Here is a 20893-nt window from a genome sequence, read left to right as displayed (position 1 = left end):
AACAGGTTCGTTTATTTATACTAGATTCTTAACTCTACTTCCAATTTTCAAAAATCTAATGTATCATTTTTTAAAATTTTTCATTTATTTATAAGCTATAAATAATGCATACTTACAGTGGTTATCAAAATTCATTGTATATTACAAAATATTATAATTTATGTAATACAAAATGATTGCAAAAATTGTAATTAAAGAGTATACCTCAGGGGTGCCTGGGTGGCTCAGTTTAAGTGTCTGCCTTTTGTTTTTGTTTTGTTTCGTTTTTTCATTTTATTATGTTATGTCACTCATCATACAGTACATCATTAGTTTTTAATGTAGTGTTCCATGATTCATTGTTTGCATGTGCCCTCCTTAATACCCATAACTGGGCTAACTGACCCTCATCCCTCTCTCCTCTGAAACCCTTAGTTCATTTCCCTTAGTCCACAGTCTCTCATGGTTTGTCTCCCCCACTGATTTCCCCCCCCCCCCTTCATTTTTCCCATCCTTCTCCTAATGTGTCTGCCTTTGGCTCAGGTCATGATCTCAGGGTCCAGGGATCAAGCCCCACATTGGGCTCCCTGCTCAATAGGGAGTCTGCTTCTCCCTCTCCCTCTGCTCCTCCCCACCACTCATGCTCTCTCTCAAATAAATAAATAAAATCTTTAAAAAAGATTTATCTTTTTTAAGATAAAAAATCTTAAAAAAAAGAGGTATACCTCAGCTTCTCGAGAAATGCAAATTAATGTTAGCTCTGGACAGTTGACAACATAACACCTTGCAATCAGAAGACTTTTTATTTGTTAAACACATTCTGGATCAAGAATTATGTCTAGTTTGTGGAAAAAAGACACATGTCCCTAACGTCTCAGTATTTTACCTTTCATAAAATCATGTTTTAAAAACAACCCATTGTTACATCAATGATAGCTTTGAGATTTTTGATAAACCCACAATTTACATTTTATTGAAGTTATTAAAATAACATTATATCAAAATATTATTTTCAATTAAAAGAATAATTCTTGCTCTGCTCTGTATTCCATGCATCTGATCTATTTATGTCTACTATTGTTACGTAGGTTAACTAAATAGCCAAAATCTCCAGTTGGTTGTCAAGAAAAGTGATGGTTTAATATACTGTGGCCTTTTGGAAGGGGATTAAATTAGTGAATTTAGTAAGAGATCATCTCTAAGAATCCAGTCGGTAGGGATTAAGCATCTTCATTTTTTTCAAACTGGCACTTGTTTGCTAAATCTGGCAACTATAACTAAGTCTTAGGATAAAAATGAGCTAAAACTAAATCAGCTACCCCAGATCAGTAAAAGGACAATTTCCTTATTCAAATAGCTTCCCTGAAGCCAGGCTTCATGTAGATTTTCAGGCTACATTAACAGCACTTCTCTGGTTAAAAAAGTCACTAGGCCAAGATCTTATTTTGTGTGTTTCTTTGTTTTGTTTTTCAGTTTATGAGATATAATTTGTATATAATATCATATAAGTTTAATGTGTATAACATAATGATTTGATGTATGTATGAAGTGATTACCATAAAAAGTTTAATCAGCATCAATATTAATTTTTCAATCCATGAACTTCAGATATCCTTCTATTTATCTATATATTTTTCAATTTCCTTCATCAGTGTTTTATGGTTTTCAAAGTAGAGAGCTTGCACCACCTTGGGTAAATTTGTTCCTAAGTATTTTGTTGTTTTTGATGCTACTGTAAATGGGATTGTTTTATTTCTTTTTCAGATTATTTGTTGTTAGTGCATAGAAATGCTACAATTTTTAGGTGTTAATTTTGTATCCTGCAACTTTACTGAATTCATTGATTAGATCTAACAGATTTTTGGTAGAGTTTTAGCATTTTGTATATTTAAATCCTGTTATCTGCAAATAGAGATAATTTTACTTCCTCCTTTCCAATTCTGATGTCCTTTATATCTTTTTCTGGTCTGACTACTCTGATAAGGACTTTCAGTACTCTGTTGAATAAATTGGTGAGAGTGGGTACCTTGTCTTATTCCTAATCTTAAAGGAAAAGTTTTCAACCTTCCACCATTAAGTACAATCTTAGCTGTGGTCTTATTATATATAGCCTTATTATGTTGGGGTACATTCTTTCATCACCTAATTTTTTAAGAGTTTTTATCATGAACGGACATTCATTTCACCAAATGTTCTTTCTACTTCTATTGATATGATCATATGATTTTTTTCTTCCATTTTATTAATGTGATGTGTCACAATGTGGTCAGAGTGTAACCATTACTCTTACCTTTTAATGCAGTCCTTCTTGGTCTTTGTAGTCCAAAAGGGTACTTTACCCTCACTGCTGTGTTCTAGGATTTTCCCTGTGGTGTCTTGTCTATGGATAGTTGCTGGTTGGTCTTCTTTGAAGGGGATGGAAGTCAGGAATGGCTTTTGTTGTCATCTTGATGACATCACCCCCCAGTATTTTAAAAGTATCCAAAATTAGTAAGGTTTCTTTGTCACCTAACAGAACAAAATGCAAATATTCTCTAGAGCAACTCATTTCATCCCAGGCTTATTAAGTTCCCATAAATCAATTAGTGAGGCAGATAAGATGCTCAGAGCCAGAAACAAACATACTGAAAAATTAAACACACAAGTAAACAAGTCACTTTGGAAAGCAACAGCAGGAACAAAATGACAGCTAAAGATTCTAAAATCATTATTGCTAATTATCAAACACATTGTATAAATTTATATATATATTTATATTTTTAATTTTAGCTATTTACTATGTTTAAAGAAATATAGGGCAAATTTAGAAATGTATTTAGAGTACAAGAAACTTAAAAAATGATCAAATAGGTTTGAAAAGATACTAAATAGAATTTCTAAAAAATAAAATAGAATAAAATATTGGATAGATTTATCATCTACCTTGGTACAGATGAAGAGAAAATTAATGAATTGGAAGGCATTTCTGAAGCTACTGTTCAAATATAGCATATAGAGGCAAAAAGAACAAGATAAATATGAAGCAACTTCAGATGCCTAAAGGTAACATTTAAGAGTAAAAAGCAAAAGGAGAAGATGTGGTCTCTGCAAAATTAATAGCAAAGACTTTTTCAATCCACTGATAATAACACACCAATCCACATATTTATGAAGTCTAATTAACACCAATCAGGATAAAAGAAAGAAAAGAATTTCACAAAAAAGACATATAGTAGAAACTGAAGAACACCAAGAACAAAGCTAAATTTCCAAAAGCAGCACTAAGGAAAAGGCAATTACTGCAAATTAGCAACATGTTTTCTTCCTGCTGAATTTTCAACAGCAAAAATGGAAATAAGAGGAAAGGGAATGATGCATGTGCTATGTTGACAGAAAATGAATCAAGCTAAAACTCAATACCCAGGCAGGTTTCCCAAGTATGAGGGAAAAAATATGTATTTTTCAAAAAAAAAAAAAACAAAACCTGAGAGAAATTGGCATTTTCATTCAATAAGGAAATAGTATTGTTTAAATCTTCTTAAGATTGTCCAACTCGGATCTCTTTGGTCGCTTGATGTTTGTCAGAAGTATGCTAAAATTTCCTCAAATGATATGTTTATTTCTCTTTCCGGGTACACATATCATTTATCTTTATTATATTTTGAAGTTATAGTAAAAGATTATATTAGGGGCGCCTGGGTGGCTCAGTCGGCTGAGAGTCTGACTCTTGGTTTCAGCTGGGGTTGTGATCTCAGGGTGGTGAGATCCAGCCCTGTGTTGGGCTCTGTGCTCAGAAGATTCTCTTTCTCCCTCTCCCTTTGCCCCTCTCCCTGCTCATGCCCTCTGTCTAAAATGAATAAATAAATCTTTTAAAAAAGATTACATTAAGTTGTGATATATTACTATCAAATTGAAACTTTTATTAAGAAACCTACCTTAAATACTACATTTTGCACAGTGTATTTTGTCAGATATTAGAAGCTATGATTGCTTTAATTTGTGTGCATGATATATTTTCATCTCTTATTTTCAAACATTTCATACTTATCTATTAAATGTGGCTTTTGTAAATGGCATATAACATTTATTTTTTTAAATGTGCTAATTTTTATCTCTTTACTGGAACATTTAGAGAGTTCACATTATTAAGGATATATTTTTCTCTCTTTTTTTTTAAAGATATTATTTATTTGTCAGAGAGAGAGTGTGAGCACAAGCAGGGGGAGTGGCAGGCAGAGGGAGAAACAGGCTCCCTGCCAAGCAAGAAACCTGAAGTGGGACTCAATTCCAGGACCCTGGGATCATGACCTGAGCCGAAGGCAGACACTTAACTGACTAAGCCACCCAGGTGTCCCAGATGTATTTTCTTTTTCATCAATATCATAATTTTGTGCTTTCTCTTTGTCCTATTTATTCTTGGGCTTTCCCCGCTCTTTTCTAGCTTCTGTATTTATTTATTTTTCTCTATCTATGCTTTTTCCCTAATTTTTGAGGTTATATTTTCTACCGTATCAGCATTTACTCTAGAATTTAATGAATGTGTACTCTATTATCAGTGTCTGAAATTACTCATTATCTTTACACTCTTCCAAAACTATATAAGACCCTAGAACAGTCTATGGTCTCCCAAATTATATACTTTTGCTATGAAGTTTAAATCTATTGATCAAAGATGAGGGCCGGGGCCCCTGTGGTCACTGTGGTGTGAATATATCAGAGCATACTTTAGCTGAAAATAAAACACCTTATTCTTTCCAATGATAAAAATAAATGATATTCAACAGTCACACAAAAATGGAAAACCACATATATAAACTGAGAATCTACCAACTTAGTCACTTAAATATTATTATATTACAATCTTAAGTTACTAGGTTAGGCACGTATTATTGTATTAGAAACACATGTGTAAAAACATTTATTTTTCTACAAAATATAATATAAAATCATATTATGAAATACTTTGTGACTTTTCACCACTTAATATATTTTGGAATATTATCCATATCAGCATTTGAAGAACTCTCTTATTTATATTTAATGACTGTATAAGCTTTACTGTAGGAAGACATTATAATTCATTTAATTATTTAATTTATTGAGAAATTATTCCTTTTACTTTTTTAAACAAAACATTCATTGGTCACTTGAAAAATTATAAAGTTATGAAAAATTATGTTACTAGTTACATTGAGGAGACAAGGTTGTATCATTTTCATTTTCTATAGGATACATTCTAATATCTTTTCAATTATTTATGATGAGCATGGATACTTATAACTATAAAAAAGATATTTCCAAAAATCAGTATCCATTACAATCCCATTCAAATACAATATATCACTTATTTATATAAATGTTTTAGTCTTTATTGTTTATTCATTCTTTTTAAAAAATATGGCAGAGAAGAAATAAGTATGGTTAAGATAATTTTAAACATTATCTTTGGAAATAAAGATGTGCTTCATTATGCATAGAAGAATAGCAAATTTAATCTATAGGGACTGGATTACATTGTCTTTTATTTTAAGTGGAGAAAGTAGTTTACATATTAAAGTTATCATAAACATCCTGTCTGATGATGCAATATTGAGATCTGTTTTCTGGATTCTGTCTCATTCAAACCCTCTGCTCATCATCTGACCCGTGCAATCTGATCTAAACTATGGAACAAGACACATCGGCACTGTCCAGCCCCTGTCTTGATCTTCCTCCTTCTTCGGTGGAATTTCATGAAATAAATACAGGTAAAATCAGATATTGCCATTAAGTAGTCCCTTTATTTAGTGAGAAAATAATATTATAAACAACAAAGTTCATAGCCAGATACTTTTAGAGGAGTTGAAAATCTTTTCTCTGTATGAATCAATTTAAGATTTTCCAGTTGAGGAGGATTTAAATTTCAGACAATCATCATTTGATAAGTAAATATTTACAATGCGGTTAGAGTTAATATTATTTAGAAAAATGTTACTGACTTGGTGGCTGAGTTCTACTTCACTTGTACTGAAGGAGTACATGCAATATATTGCTAAGAGAATTTATCTACCTAACGAGAATCAGACGATTTTTTTTCACGCTCTTTTAATTAAGATTAAATTCAACTGTAGGAACGGGGAAAATAGGCAGTGCTCAGTGCCTTAAATTAAGTTTTATATTTCTACTCTTGCTTCTGCAACCAGCGTTACTCTTAGTGCTACTGCCCATTATTTTCTTACAATACTATTCACTGCTACTATTACTACTTCTAAAATAATGACTTATTACATGATTTTTCCTCATATACTTTTGTACATGATTGTTTCAAACACTATGCTATCGACTTTACATACATTTAATTAATCTCCACAATATATCTATGAATTAGTATTATCTTTATAAAGAAACTAAGAATTAAAAAAGAAAAAGAATTGTCATATTTCACAAAGCAGCTATGTGATTGAGCAAATTTTAATACCTTCTCATAAGCATAAAATGAGGTAATTTTTGTTTATAATTTTTAGCATGCTTTTCAATTGTATGTTTATGTATCAGATATGTATATACATGTACATATATTAATTACATATAAATAGTTGTTTTGCATTTTTCTTACATATTTTCTAGACTTTTGTGACGAAAGTGTAACTTACTCAGCAATCAAAGTTCATAGCTCTTCAAATATTGAAAAGAGAAAAACAACTAGGAGTTTGAAGACGAACGGTAAAAAAAACATTTAAAATTCTAGATTTCCCTTTTTTTTAAAAAAGATTTTATTTATTTATTTGACAGAGATAGAGACAGCCAGCGAGAGAGGGAACACAAGCAGGGGGAGTGGAGAGGAAGAAGCAGGCTCACAGTGGAGGAGCCTGATGTGGGGCTCGATCCCACAATGCCCGGATCACACCCTGAGCCGAAGGCAGACGCTTAACCTCTGTGCCACCCAGGCGCCCCTAGATTTCCCTTTTTTACTTGAATATTTTAATGAACCAATCATAAAAACAAATACTCCTGGGCGAAACTCTGAATTGGAGTTCATCTCTCATATCAACACCATTTAAATGGTTATAGTGACATGAAGGGCTGTATTAACAGCCAACAGCAATGAACCACTGATGGCCACATGGCTTAGAATAATGTACCATAGCCATAGAATAATAATTTAAAAAATGTTTCATATATACCTTCTCAGTCTGATATTTTAACCTTGCAAAGTGTCCCTTTTATAGCATTTCTATTTTTAAAAAATGAAGCTTGTGAGGTATCTTATCAAAACTGTCACAGAATGTCGGTCTGGGCCAACAGCTAATGCAGGAATTTTATTCTTAACCTAGCTCTACTATAAAAAGAAAGAAGTCATTTTTTAAAAATCCCTAGTAGGATTTCTGAAGTACTCATTTGTAGACTTCAAAAGACTTCTTTAGTAGGGCAACTCACTGGTCCATAATCCATTCCTACATAAAAATATTCATATATTCTCTGGCTGTATCCAAATCTGCAAAATAAGTTTGGGAGTTCCCCTTTCAGGCTGGGGTATATTTTTCCACAATTCAGTGCTCTCATAACCTTAGATTTCAGTCCAGTTGAAGTGAGTTGAATATTCTCGTCCAAAATTCTTTCTAATCCCAACTACAGAATCTTTTTTTTTAAATAATAATATTTTTTATTATATTATGTTAGTCACCATACAGTACATCCCTGGTTTTTGATGTAAAGCTCGATGATTCATTAGTTGCGTATAACACCCAGTGCACCATGCAATACGTGCCCTCCCTACCACCCATCACCAGCCTATCCCATTCCCCCACCACCCCTCCCCTTGTTTCCATTGATCATCATACGAGCTCACTTTTCTCTCTTTGGACAGAGTCTCCATGGCGCCTTGTTGCAATAATGCTTGCCTTCCTTTATCTTATTTTTCTGGGACTAGCTGCGATTATGACAGCTAAGGGTAAGTATTTTTTTTAGAACTATGTCATTAATTTGTTTTAAATTACTAGAATATAATTTTTAAAGGTCTTTACATTGATTACAAGAATTTCCTGAAGGTATTTTCTTACATTATCTATTTTAATTATATGAGTATTTTATCAATTCAGTGATTTGTTGAATTATCAATAGCAAAGGCCCAAGTGATCTTATCAAAGATGTCAGTGAATGTTGGGTATTTTAATAAAAGTGGAAAATAATAGCAGCACTCTATATTTTGCCATATTATAATGACATTCAATTCACCAAATGTAATGTAATAAAACGTGAAAACAGTTACAGAATTTATCTGTCAGGGCAGGTAAAAATGAACTATAAGGGCATCAAATCAAGTAATTTGAAAAAGAGAATTTAACAGAGGAAAGAAAAGATGGTGGGTAGGTATTAATCAAAAAAATAAATAATAAAGCAAAATGCTAATGATAGTGGACTGAGCCTACACATTGCTCAAACTCAATATGTCATTACACTATAAAAAAATATTTAGCTTTTAAAAGAATAAATCTATAACACAGTACTATTAGCAGGCCAGAAATGTGAAAAATTCCATCAAACGTAGAAAGTAAGATAAATAAGATTTATAAGTCAGAGAAAACAGCAACTCAAAACACATAGCAAATAAATTAATTTTAAAAACATAATTACATTTAAAGCAATTATAGTCTCAAAGTGAATTATTTCAGAATAAAGCAGAATATATAATTTTTAATAATAAACATAAAAAACTTGTTTAAATGTATGATTTCCTGCAAAGACACATGATAAAAAGGCTCAAGGTAATGTTGAAAAATTGAATAAAATAACTATGTTCTATAGACAAATATATTCTGTATTCTGTAGATAAATAATCAGTGATATACCTCCGAGTAGATACCTGACTGATAACTTTTAAAGGATGAATCTGAAAATATCTTAATAAGTAATCTGACTCCTAGATAAACTGTTTATAAACTAACATAAAAGAAAAGTGCCACCCAGATCAGGAAGAAAAGCATAGCATTATTCCAAATTATATCCATACACAGGAAAATAATTTAGGACAACACCCCTGACAAACATAGAAGCAAAAATCCTACATACAAGAGCTAACATAATCCACTATTATACTAGAAGGATACTATGCAATAATCAAATTCTGGTTAAAATCAGAGATGGGTTTATACATTTATCATGCAATTTGTGATATTGAGGAGAAAAAGAAATACCTACAAGTAGAAGGAAATCTGTTTAACTTGTTTTGTAAGAATCAAATAGCATCTTTCATAGCAAAAATTTAGACTCATTTTCAATAGAATCAGGAAGACAAGGATGACTGATAGAACTACTATCCTTCAACATTTCTTTGGATGTCCTGGCAAGAAAAAGCAAACATACAGAAAAACCTATTTAGGGGCGCCTGGGTGGCTCAGTCATTAAGCATCTGCCTTCGGCTCAGGGCGTGATCCCAGAGTTCTGGGACCGAGCCCCACATCAGGCTCTTCTGCTGGGAACCTGCTTCTTCCTCTCCCACTCCCCCTGCCTCTGTTCCCTCTCTCACTGGCTGTCTCTCTCTCTGTCAAATAAATAAAATCTTAAAAAAAGAAAAAGAAAAAACTATTTAGATATAATACAAATATTACAAATTACTGAAATTACCTGCAGATGATGTGCATTCTTACCCAGATATGACAAGACATCTATTTGCATCGACATGGATAGAACTGGAGGGGATTATGCTGTGAAGTAAGTCTAGCAGAGAAAGACAATTATCATATGGTTTCACTCCTATGTGGAACGTAAGCAATAGCACAGAGGACCACAGGGGAAGGGAGGGAAATCTGACGGGGAAGAAATCACAGAGGGAGATGAACCATGAGAGACTATGGACCTCAGGAAACAAACTGAGGGTTTCAGAGGGGAGGGGGGTGGGGAAATGGGGTAACAGGGTGTTGGGTACTAAGGAGGGCACATGTTGTGATAAGCACTGGGTGTTATACACAACTAATTAATCGTTGAAAACTACATAAAAAACTAGTGATGTACTACTATACAGTGGCAACCAAACATAAAAAAAAAGAAAAAATCAGCATAAAAGAACACTTCAATAAGGAAGCCAGATACAAAGTTAATGTAGTGTTACTATATACAAGCGAGGACTAAGGTCCAATATCTAGGTCCTCATTTTCAGTCTCTTACTAACATTTCTTCTGAGATATCTTTAAAAACAACTAGCACACTATATTTCCAAACAGACTATCTTCCCAACCTGGATCCCTACCAACATCAAGGAAAAAATCAGATATTTTAATATTATTGTCTTTCTTGGTGCTTGATGTCTAATGAAACAAACCTAGGAGTCATCTCTGTTTCTAACTGCCACAAATTATCTCAACTTAGTGAATTAATACACTTCTCTACAATTGCATTATTACCCATTTAATCCAAGGCAATCTCCTTCTCCCTCACTCTCTCTCTCCCTCCATTTCTCTCTCTCTCCCTTCCTCTCTCTTTCTACTCTACAAGCCTCCAAGTGATCTAATTACATTCACTCATGACTTCTAATCAATTTCCAGAGTAGCCTCTGCAAAATATAAATTTTATAAACTCACCATACTTTTACTGTTAGCTTCTTAATACTCTAAATTCAGTATAATCTAAAAATCCTTAACGTGGTTTATAAAGAGCTTTCTTATTCGGTCCATGGATCTCTACCCCAACTAGTACCATGTACTTTCTCACTCTCTAGGCTCCAGCCACAGTTGCTGTCTTTTAGTTCATTGAATGACTCATTATTAAAGTTACCATGGTAAAGACAAGGATAATTAAAAAAAAAAAAGACAAAGATAATTTTAAGAATGCGGTAGATGCTGTTGATAATTACTCTGGGACGACGAGCATGAATCAGGACTTCTCTGGGAAGACTGATGTGAATTGTAACTTTTTCCAAGATCCCGGCTACAGAGCACATGCATTAACTGTTCCTTTTACCCTATGCACCCTTACTTATACTGATTTTTGGAGTAACTAAATCCTAGAGTAATCAATTGTCACAGAAAATAAATTTTCCTTTATAATTTTATAAGTAAGCTAGCTTTCTCTAGTATAGTATCTTATGTACCACCATTTGTAGCATCTTTCATAGTCTTATCTGTATATCTGTGTGGCTATTTATTCAATGTCTGTCTTTCCCACTGGATTGGTAGCTCCATTAGAACACAGCTCATGTCTATATTTGCTCTACATTTTATCCTTTGCTTCCAAATACTGTGTTAACACCTTATAGGTACTTAGTGAATATTTTTAATTAAAAAAATTCATATACCTAATAACGTATATGAGATTATAATACTTTATTAAAAGGCATAAAGAAAGACATTAATGAATTGAGTATATACTAAATTTTCCTTGGTAGGAAGATTAATAGTGTGAAGATGATAATAGTCTTCTAAATTCATCTAAGATTTATATGATTCCAATGCAAGTATATTTTCATAGTAAATAAATTAATTAAAATTATACATAGAAGTAAAAATGTGTGAGATTAACACAATAAAAATTGAAATATACTGACAAGAGAGGTAGGGATCTAGCCTTGTCGGATATCAAAATAGTCTATAAAGCTATTAAGCTATAAGAAACATTATAGCACTGGTATAAAATAAATAAATCAAAGTAAGAAAAAGCAACCTAATAATAAAATCACATGCATGCTCATACCTATGGCATATATATATTTAGTATATAATACAGTAGGCTCTTCAAAATGACAGATATTTAACAATAGGCTTGGGTTAATACATGGACAGTGAATACTCTCATACACATTTTTTTCTCATACGCATTTGATGTATGAAATTATCAAGCTTATTTTTTAAAAAATAAGGATGAAGTATACATGCATACATACAAACACATACACACATATAAATTCACGCAAAGAAATCAGAAAGACATACAATAATCTGTTAATGTGGAAACAATTATTAATATGAAAGCAAGCAATAGCCTGTTAATATGGAAGATGGAAGTATTAAAGTGTATTTAGGCATGTAAATAATTTGAAAACAATCAGAATGATATACACAAAGCTATTTACAGTAATTGTCTTTGCTGAAGGTAGTGGTATTGTAGGGACTATGAAAGGTACTCTTTCTGCTCCTTAGAGTGGATACACTTACTTCTTTTGTAAAATAAACAAATTCATGTATTACTTATGTAAAAGAGAAAATAATTTAAAAACAAAAACATTATATTCTAGAAATGAAGAAGTATTTGGGTATGACAGACATAGGGTAGTAAATATCAAAATAAAGTATAACTAGGATTCTGATGGGTATTCATCTAAGATATTGTACTTGTTAAAGCCTATATTTTTATAATAATTTTTTATTATATTATGTTAGTTACCATACAGTACATCCCTAGTTTTTGATGTAGTGTTCCATGATTCATTACTTGCATATAACACCCAGTGCACCATGCAGTACGTGCCCTCCTTAATACCCATCACCGGCCTATCCCATTCCCCCACCCCCCTCCCCTCTGAAGCCCTCAGTTTGTTTCCCAGAGTCCATAGTCTCTCATGGTTCATTCCCCCTTCTGTTTACCCCCCCTTCACTCTTCCCTTCCTTCTCCTACCGATCTTCCTAGTTCTCTTGTTCCATAAATGAGCGAAACCATATGATAATTTTCTTTCTCTGCTTGACTTATTTTACTTAGCATTATCTCCTCCAGTCCCGTCCATGTTGCTGCAAATGTTGGGTAATCGTTCTTTCTGATGGTTAATATTCCATTGTATATATGGACCACATCTTCTTAATCCAGTCATCTGTTGAAGGGCATCTTGGCTCCTTCCACGATTTAGCTATTGTGGACAATGCTGCTATGAACATTGGGGTGCATATGGCCCTTCTCTTTACTACGTCTGTATCTTTGGGGTAAACACCCAGTAGTGCAATGGCTGGATCATAGGGTAGCTCAATTTTTAACTTTTTAAGGGACCTCCACACTGTTTTCCAAAGTGGCTATACCAACTTGCATTCCCACCAACAGTGTAAGAGGGATCCCCTTTCTCCACATCCTCTCCAACATTTGTTGTTTCCTGCCTGTTTTAAAATTATCACTAAGTATAGAAGACTATTTTATTGTGAGGTCCAAGCTGTGCTTTGTAACAATTACACATACTATTTTGATCAGCATATCCTGGAAAAGTTATGAAACATCAATATAATTTAGGTATGGAATACTAACTTGTGACTGAAATAAATAAAATAAATTGGTGAAATATCCTAAAAAACACAGCTTTTTCTTCTGTTTTATTGTGAGAAGAGAGAAGCAGTTGAACCAGCAGAAGTATTTCCCTGTGTCAAATAGCTAATCTTATCTGTGAATTACCAATCAGAAGGAAGATCTTCCTTGATATTTAGGCTTTAGTATATCAATAAACCAGGCATGAATAAACATGTGGCAGAAACAGAGGGGCAACTTTGTAAAGGAACAAGAATGCAATTGGTAGAAAATTTATTTAAGTGTGGCTTGCTCTTTCAATTAATAAGATTTAGCTTAATTATTTGGCTTCTCATTTTAAACAAGAAAGAAAAGTTGTAGGTCTGTATTCAACTAACATCACATCAGTGACTAGCAGGATCCTTCACAGGAGAATATGTTTAAAATATGTAATAATTCTGGGCACCTGAGTGGCTCAGTCGTTAGGAGTCTGCCTTCAGCTCAGGGTGTGATTCCAGGGTCCCCTCGGGCTCCTCTGCTGGGAGCCTGCTTCTTCCTCTCACACTCCCCTTGCTTGTGTTCCCTCTCTCGCTGGCTGTCTCTCTCTCTGTCAGATAAATAAAATCTTAAAAAATAAATAAAATAAATAAAATAAAATATGTAATAATCCAGTTTAGGAAACAAATATGAAAGATGCAAGTTTGAGGGAATGGAAAGTTGATGATGATACTTTCTTCTTTAACCATTAAATTGGCATAGGAAAAATACTTTAATCGTCTAAGTGGTCTGATGAGGGAATGACCCAGCCATATTTATTACATTGATTCCCATATGTCCAGAAATGCATTTGGGACTCAAGCTGGAGTAATATGGTCCAGACAACTTAAAGTCATGGTAACATGGGTCTGCACCTGACTAAGTTGAAGCCCCATATCCAGCAAATTTCATGTTTTTGTGATTGGACTGGAATCAAATCGTGGTAAAGCAATCATGCAGGAAGATTTTCTCTATAATTTGTGTGAAGTCTCCAAAATCTGTTAGAAGAAACCATAAGCCATTCACACTAAAATAAATTTAAACTAGGAATGTTCCATTCACTCTTATTTTTATTATTATTTTTTTAAATTCAAGCGTGCCCGATCCTTCAAAATAAAACAAAGCACATCAATGTGAAATGATGTGGGTTAAAGGTTTCATTTCTGAAGATAGTTCAAAATGGAGCTGTGAAGAAAAATGATACAATTTTGTAAACTTTTCGTTTTAGTGCGTTTGAATTTTAGCATATAAACAATTGATAGTTTCTGCAGATGGTTGAAAAGGTAGCCTAACTCAAGCTGTGCACTGGCGGTGGAAACTCTAGAGGCGTTTTGAAGAAAATAGTGACAAGGAAGCACTAAAGGTAGAGATAGAAACAGTGTAGAATATTATAATAGCTCGATACAAAAATAATGAAAATCTGAGTAGGAAAAAGATTACAGTACGGTGAAAAAGGGAACAGATATATGAAGCAATGTAGTGATAAAATAAATAGTACTTTGTGGCTGATTGGACATGTGCTATGTCACAGGTGTTTGCTTCAAATACAGCTTAGGTCATTACGTGCTGACTGTCCAGGTTTACTAACCGCTTAGAATGGCATCAATCAGATGTAGAAACTTAGAATGATCAAAGCACCAGTCATTAACTCATAAGTATGTGCCATAAGGAAAAGTTCATACTTGAAGAGCAGTTACTTGCCAATGATAATTTACAATTCATTCCCCAGTTAATAATAAAAAATGAATGGATAAGTTGTACTGAAGAAATGTTAGATTTTTATTTTATTTGCAACACTGTTTGAAAATAAGAGTCTTAAAATATATTTTCCTTTGCAAATTTTATGAATTTCAGTTCGTTGTCTAGAAAGGATTCTGATGACAGAGGAAAGCGCGATGCAAAATGGCACTACACACTGCAAGATAATATAGCAAAGCAGAGGTATGTATCAGATTGCAATGGGAATCTTGACATCACATATAAACTGCTTCAATCTAGATGCATATATGCAATTAATAAATCTAACATCAAAGTTATTTAACTATGGCATAGTTATCAGAAAAAAGTTTCATATAACTCAAAATTAGGGAGCATAATTGAAAATAATAACACAAAAATTATAGTACATTGAACAAACATGGTGACAAAGTTATCTTCATGCATGTATTTTTTGTTTGTCAAGGTAACTGGTCTCTCTGAAGAAAACTGATATTTTATTTCTGCTGAAAAATAAAATCTTGGCAACAAGGAAACTGTTCTGAAGTACTGAGCTCCAGTCTTATCAAGACAAATGGCAAGGAAGAATTGGAAGTGTATGGCATGATATTCATTTCCATATTTTCTTATATAATTATAGACTTTTTAATATCTTGTGTGCTTTCAAGCATGCTCAACTCAACATATTATAAGTGAAGATCAAACTGAAAATATTAAAATGGACTTAAAATGTTTATGTGATTTTTTTAAAATTTAAATATATTTGCATATAGACATATATACTAATATATAAAAATTTCAGACCTTAGTAAATAAATGGGGAGGGAGCAGAAATCACATAAGACATACAAACAAAAGGGAATCTTGTCACAATTGGCACATAAAAAATAGCTAATGTTTATTGATTGCTTCTAATATTCCTAGTAATACTTGAGTGATTACATATATTAAAGCATGTACTGCCCCAATAATCCTATGAGATATCATTACTGTTGTCATATTAATACACTGAGGCCCAGAGAGGATGAGAAATTTTTCCAAGATTATGTAGCTAGTAAGAATTAGAAACAAGATTTAAGCCATGATGTTCTTACTCTAGAGATCATTAGCATAATCATTATGCTATGCTAAGCCCAGAACAATAAATCATATTAAACCAAGTTGTAAGAATATTGCTTTTGTTCTAAATAGTCAGATCTGCTTATACAAGCAGATTTACATTTTTTTCTCCCCTGGATGTATCTTTCAGAAAGGAACAAGTAAGAAAAAGAACTTTCAAGAATCAAATATCATAATAGCTGTTCATGAGCAGTGACATTTTTATACTAATTATTCTCTGAATATGAAAAAAAAAAGATTAATAGAGGGGATTTTTCCCCTAGTAGACTCTAACAAGCCTAAAGAACATAGATCTCCTTTATTTTTAGTTCTCCTACAACATGTGGCTGTTTCTTTATATTGTTGCTCTTTTTGCACTGTATTCAAGTTCTGTTACTGCCTTTAGTAGAGACTTCAACCTACATCTGCGATGGTAAATTTGTGGCATACATGCTGACGATTTCTACATGGTGCTCTTGGGAAGGCACGTTCACAATTACAACACCCTTCCTTACTGAGGCTGAACTCCACTTTGAGTAATCTTCAACAAAGCACACCTAAAAGTTTTCCCCAGTTGAGATGCTCTCACCTCATCCACACACTATGCTTTCAACTAAACTTGTATATACAGATCATCACTGAACTCCTTCACGAAAAGCATGTAAAAAAATATATATATATAATGAGTTTGCTAAGGTAATGTCTCCTAAAGGTCTATTGCCTCAAAATTAGCTTTTGTAAATCAGTTTACCTATAATCTAGAGTGAAAGAGAGAAAATTCCAGAACTGACAGAAGACCTCAAATTACATATTGACAAAGCCTCATGAACCCCTGGAATGTGAACAAAGTGAAAACAAAGTTATGTGTATCACGTAAATTGCTGAAAACCAAAGACAGGAAAAGGTTGAAAGGCAGTCAGAGAAAAATAGAATTTACCTTCTATTGAGCGGTTGGCAGCTAACTTTTAAAGGCAAAGAGGGCACCTGGGTGGCTCAGTTGGTTAAGCATCTGCCTTCAGCTCAGGTCTTGATCCCAGGGTCCCAGATGGAGTCCCACGATGGGCTCCCTGCTCAGGGAGTCTGCTTCTCCCTCTCCCTATGCCCCTCCTCCCAACTCATCCTCTTGACCTCAGATAAATAATTTTTAAAAACAATAAATAATAAATAAATAAAAAGAAAAAAAAATGAAAGCTACATACTTACTGAAAGACAAGCGCCATGCTAAAATTCTACTCCCAGAGGAAATATTCTAAACATGTAAGAATCGTATGGGTACATAATCATATTTCACAGATGAAATGAAAGTAATTAAAGATAGAGAAAAAAAGAATTTATTACCTTGGGTCTGCACTAAGGATATAAACTATAATGTGTTCTTTAGGTGTAAGAAAATTATTCTAAATGGAACCTCGAAGAATCAGGATAAAGGGCAATGAAATAGATAAATGTGGGTATAAGTTGAAACAGTGATTATATAAAACCATAATATTAATGTTTTTCATTTAAAATTGTGTAAAATTGAAGTACACTATAAGAGGGGGCGCCTGGGTGTCTCGGTCAGTTAAGCGTCCAACTCTTGATTTTGACTCAGGTCATGATCTTAGGGTCATGAGATTGAGCCCTGCATCAGGCTCCGTGCTGAGCGTGGAGCCTGCTTGAAATTTTGTCTCTCTCTCTATCTCTCTGCCCCTCCCCCCACTTGCGTGCTCTCTCTCTCTCTCAAATAAATAAAGTGTTTTTTTTTTTTAAGTACACTCTAAGTGTAGGAATTAAACTGAAAGGGGGATAAGTGGGAGTTAAAAGGCCCTAAGTTTATCACAATGTCTAAGAAGAGGTAAAACAACTATTAATATTGGACATTAATATGCCAAGGACACATGTTGGGATTTTCAGGATAACCACTAAAATAATAACAAAATTTTATGTAACTATGAATATAGTGAAAGAATATATCTCAATTAATGGAACAATTCTTAATTAGTAGAATTATATTCAATGAAGTCAATGAAGGAAAAGATTTCATATCAGGATCATTTTTAGACAAAGATGCAGGAGTTCAGGGGGCGCCTGGGTGGCACAGTGGTTAAGCGTCTGCCTTCGGCTCAGGGCGTGATCCCGGCGTTATGGGATCAAGCCCCACATCAGGCTCCTCTGCTATGAGCCTGCTTCTTCCTCTCCCACTCCCCTTGCTTGTGTTCCCTCTCTCGCTGGCTGTCTCTATCTCTGTCAAATAAATAAATAAAATCTTTAATAAAAAAAAAAAGATGCAGAAGTTCAAACAAGAACTTCAGCGTTATCTTTTGGGTCCTCTCTGAGTGTTCAGCGGCCCATAAAGTACTTAGGGTGGATACTGGAGAATGAGAATGAATGATTCTAAGTGCAAAAGTGAAATCATCCCCAGGTACCTCGGAGTCACAGTTTTCCATAGTTCTTACAGAATCACTTATCTCGGATAGATAGATAGATATCCCACAATACGTTTTTTCTCAATCTCTTTTTCTAGAAAAAAAGCTATGTAGTTTTGTGAGGAAGCCACATCTTAAGAAGCCTCTACTTTAAAAAAAAAAAAAAATCTTTTATTTATTTGGGGCTCCTGGGTGGCTGAGTTGCTAAGTGTCTGCCTTAGGCTCAGGTCATGATCCCAGGGCCCTGGGATTGAGCCCCACATCGGGCTCCCTGCTCGGCAGAAAGCCTGCCTGTCCCTCTCCCACTCCACCTACTTGTGTTCTCTCTCGCTGTGTCTCTTTCTGTCAAATAAATAAATAAAATCTTAAAAAAATATATTTTATTTATTTATTTTTGAGAGAGAGTGAGAGAGAGGGGCAGAGGGAAAGGAAGAAGCAAACTCCCTGCTGAGCAGGGCTCCATCCCAGGACCCCGGGATCATGACCTGAGTCGAAGGCAGATGCTTAACCAACTGAGCCACCTAGGCACTCCTCAAAGCTTCATCTTCATGTTATTCTTGCTCCCCATTTGTTTTTCAGTCTCAAATGAAGGCCCAAAATAAATTTCAAAGGTCTCTTTTGCAGTATTTCCTTCCCTTGAGACATATTTGTTTCTGTAAAGACTAGTTTGTCTCTAGGGTGGAGCTGGTAGTAATTGATTCTTCCAACTGCTTCAGTAGCTGAGATTTGAAACGTATTTATTATCTCAATTTTATTTTCAATAGATCTTCTACACCAGGATTTTGTAGTCCCCCGACATAATTCCCATTATCCTTTTATCACTGACTATCCTATTTAGGCTGAATGCCCCACCATTGTTCCTTTAAAAGAAGATGCCTCTCACACCAAAATTGCTGGACAGAATTTGCTCCACTTCCAAAAGGCCATTTTCTTGGGAAAGAGTAGTTTATGTCCCATGATGGGAAAAAACTGTCTACTAATTCATTGGACAAACACCACAAATGACTCATGAAGCAAGGCACAAGAAAACTAAGGATAACACATGGTGCTACAGACTTTGGTCAGACCAAAGAAAGATGAGCTTGGGCTGAGCACTACAGATTGCACAACAGGAAAGGACTCCTGGTTTCCTGCAGATTCATATGTTTATAGAGGGAATGGGAGTGGCAGGCATCATCTGACATGAGCTAGATTCACCAAGACATCTACCAAGTTAACAAGCTTCTCTCTCCACAACCATAAAAATACTTTTAATGTAAGGTAGAGAAAGCCAAGATTTAAAAAATATTTTGGCCACAGATAAATATATATATATATATATATATATATATATCACAAAAAAATTGGAGAGAGTTGGAGTGATGTCAACAAAATGGCAAACTAGGAAGTTCCAGGCCCTTGTTTCCCCCATAAAAATATTGAAAATGATCCTAGCTAAAATTACTGTATAAATGCTTTGGGAAACAAAGACCTACAGAATGTCCAATCAAGAAAAAGCCACATTCAGAACAGTAGGAAATTGTGTGGCATTTTTGCTTGCCATTGTCCCACAGTCTCCCTGATGCGGTATGGCCTTGGTCTGGTGGGAGTGGCAACCCAGATCTTGAGCTCAAAATTTGGACCCCCTGGGCTTATCTTTTTCTTTTATCACTTTATCCAGTGACATTAGGAGCAACCAGTCAACATCATTATAATCATTAGTTTCCCAAAGTGCTTGAAAGTATCATATACACAGTTACTCAGCTCCTTGATTCTTCTAAGTGGTTGCTTAGAAATAGCCAATGCAGATATTTGGCATATCTCTGTCACCTGATCATGCCAGGGACTATCAGTGCTCTCCTTATTACTAAAAATACTCTCAAGGCATCTTTAAACCTGATCAGGTTACAGAACCAATTCCAGTAACCCCAAAACCAATTCAAGAAAATGCATCTTAAAATCCTCTTCCTCTAGAACCATTCTTGGTACCAAAATCTGTACTATTCAGTGTTCTCCAGGAAAACATAACCAATAAGATAGAACCAATAGGATGGGAATTGACTCATGCAATTATAGAACTTGAGACCAGCAAGCTAGAGAAATGAGATCCATCTAAGATCTTGTTATGATCTGCCATCTACAAGCTGGAGACCCAGGAGAGCCAGTGGGTGTAGTTCCAGTCCAAGTATGAAGATATACACACCAGGGGAGCCAATAATGTAAATCTCAGACTAAGGGTAAAAGAAGACTAATGGTCTACCTCAAACAGGCAGGCAGGAGAGGAATGAATCCTTCCTTCCTCCACTCTTTGTTCTAACCAGGCCTTCAAGGAGACTGGATGATACCATCCGCAAAGACACAGGACGGTAATCTACATGGAGGGAAATCTACTTTACAGTGCTCGCAGATTTAAATGCTAAACTCTCTCTCTCTCTCAAATAAATAAAACCTTTAAAAAAAAAAGATTCATTTCCATCATATGAGAAATGTAAAATTAAACTGAATAGTTTATTGGATGATTCAATATA

At 34.2% G+C, this 20893-nt stretch overlaps 1 protein-coding gene across 1 annotated transcript; it reads left to right on the top strand.

Annotated features, from left to right (window-relative positions):
* Positions 1 to 5623: 5623 nt before the first annotated feature.
* Positions 5624 to 15103, top strand: LOC148107759 (uncharacterized). Its single transcript, XM_087855407.1, has 4 exons — positions 5624 to 5705; positions 6565 to 6660; positions 7805 to 7888; positions 15022 to 15103. The coding sequence occupies exons 1-4, from the start codon at positions 5624 to 5626 to the stop codon at positions 15096 to 15098; spliced, it is 339 nt and encodes a 112-aa protein (XP_087711533.1). The 3' UTR covers positions 15099 to 15103.
* The last annotated feature ends 5790 nt before the right edge of the window (positions 15104 to 20893 follow it).

Source organism: Ursus americanus, chromosome 25 (genome assembly GCF_024610735.1).
Source record: "Ursus americanus isolate L20-20 chromosome 25, mUrsAme1.1.p, whole genome shotgun sequence".
In the NCBI taxonomy this organism is placed as follows: domain Eukaryota; kingdom Metazoa; phylum Chordata; class Mammalia; order Carnivora; family Ursidae; genus Ursus; species Ursus americanus.
Note: the sequence above shows the minus strand (reverse complement) of the source record. Positions and strands in the feature narration are given on the sequence as shown.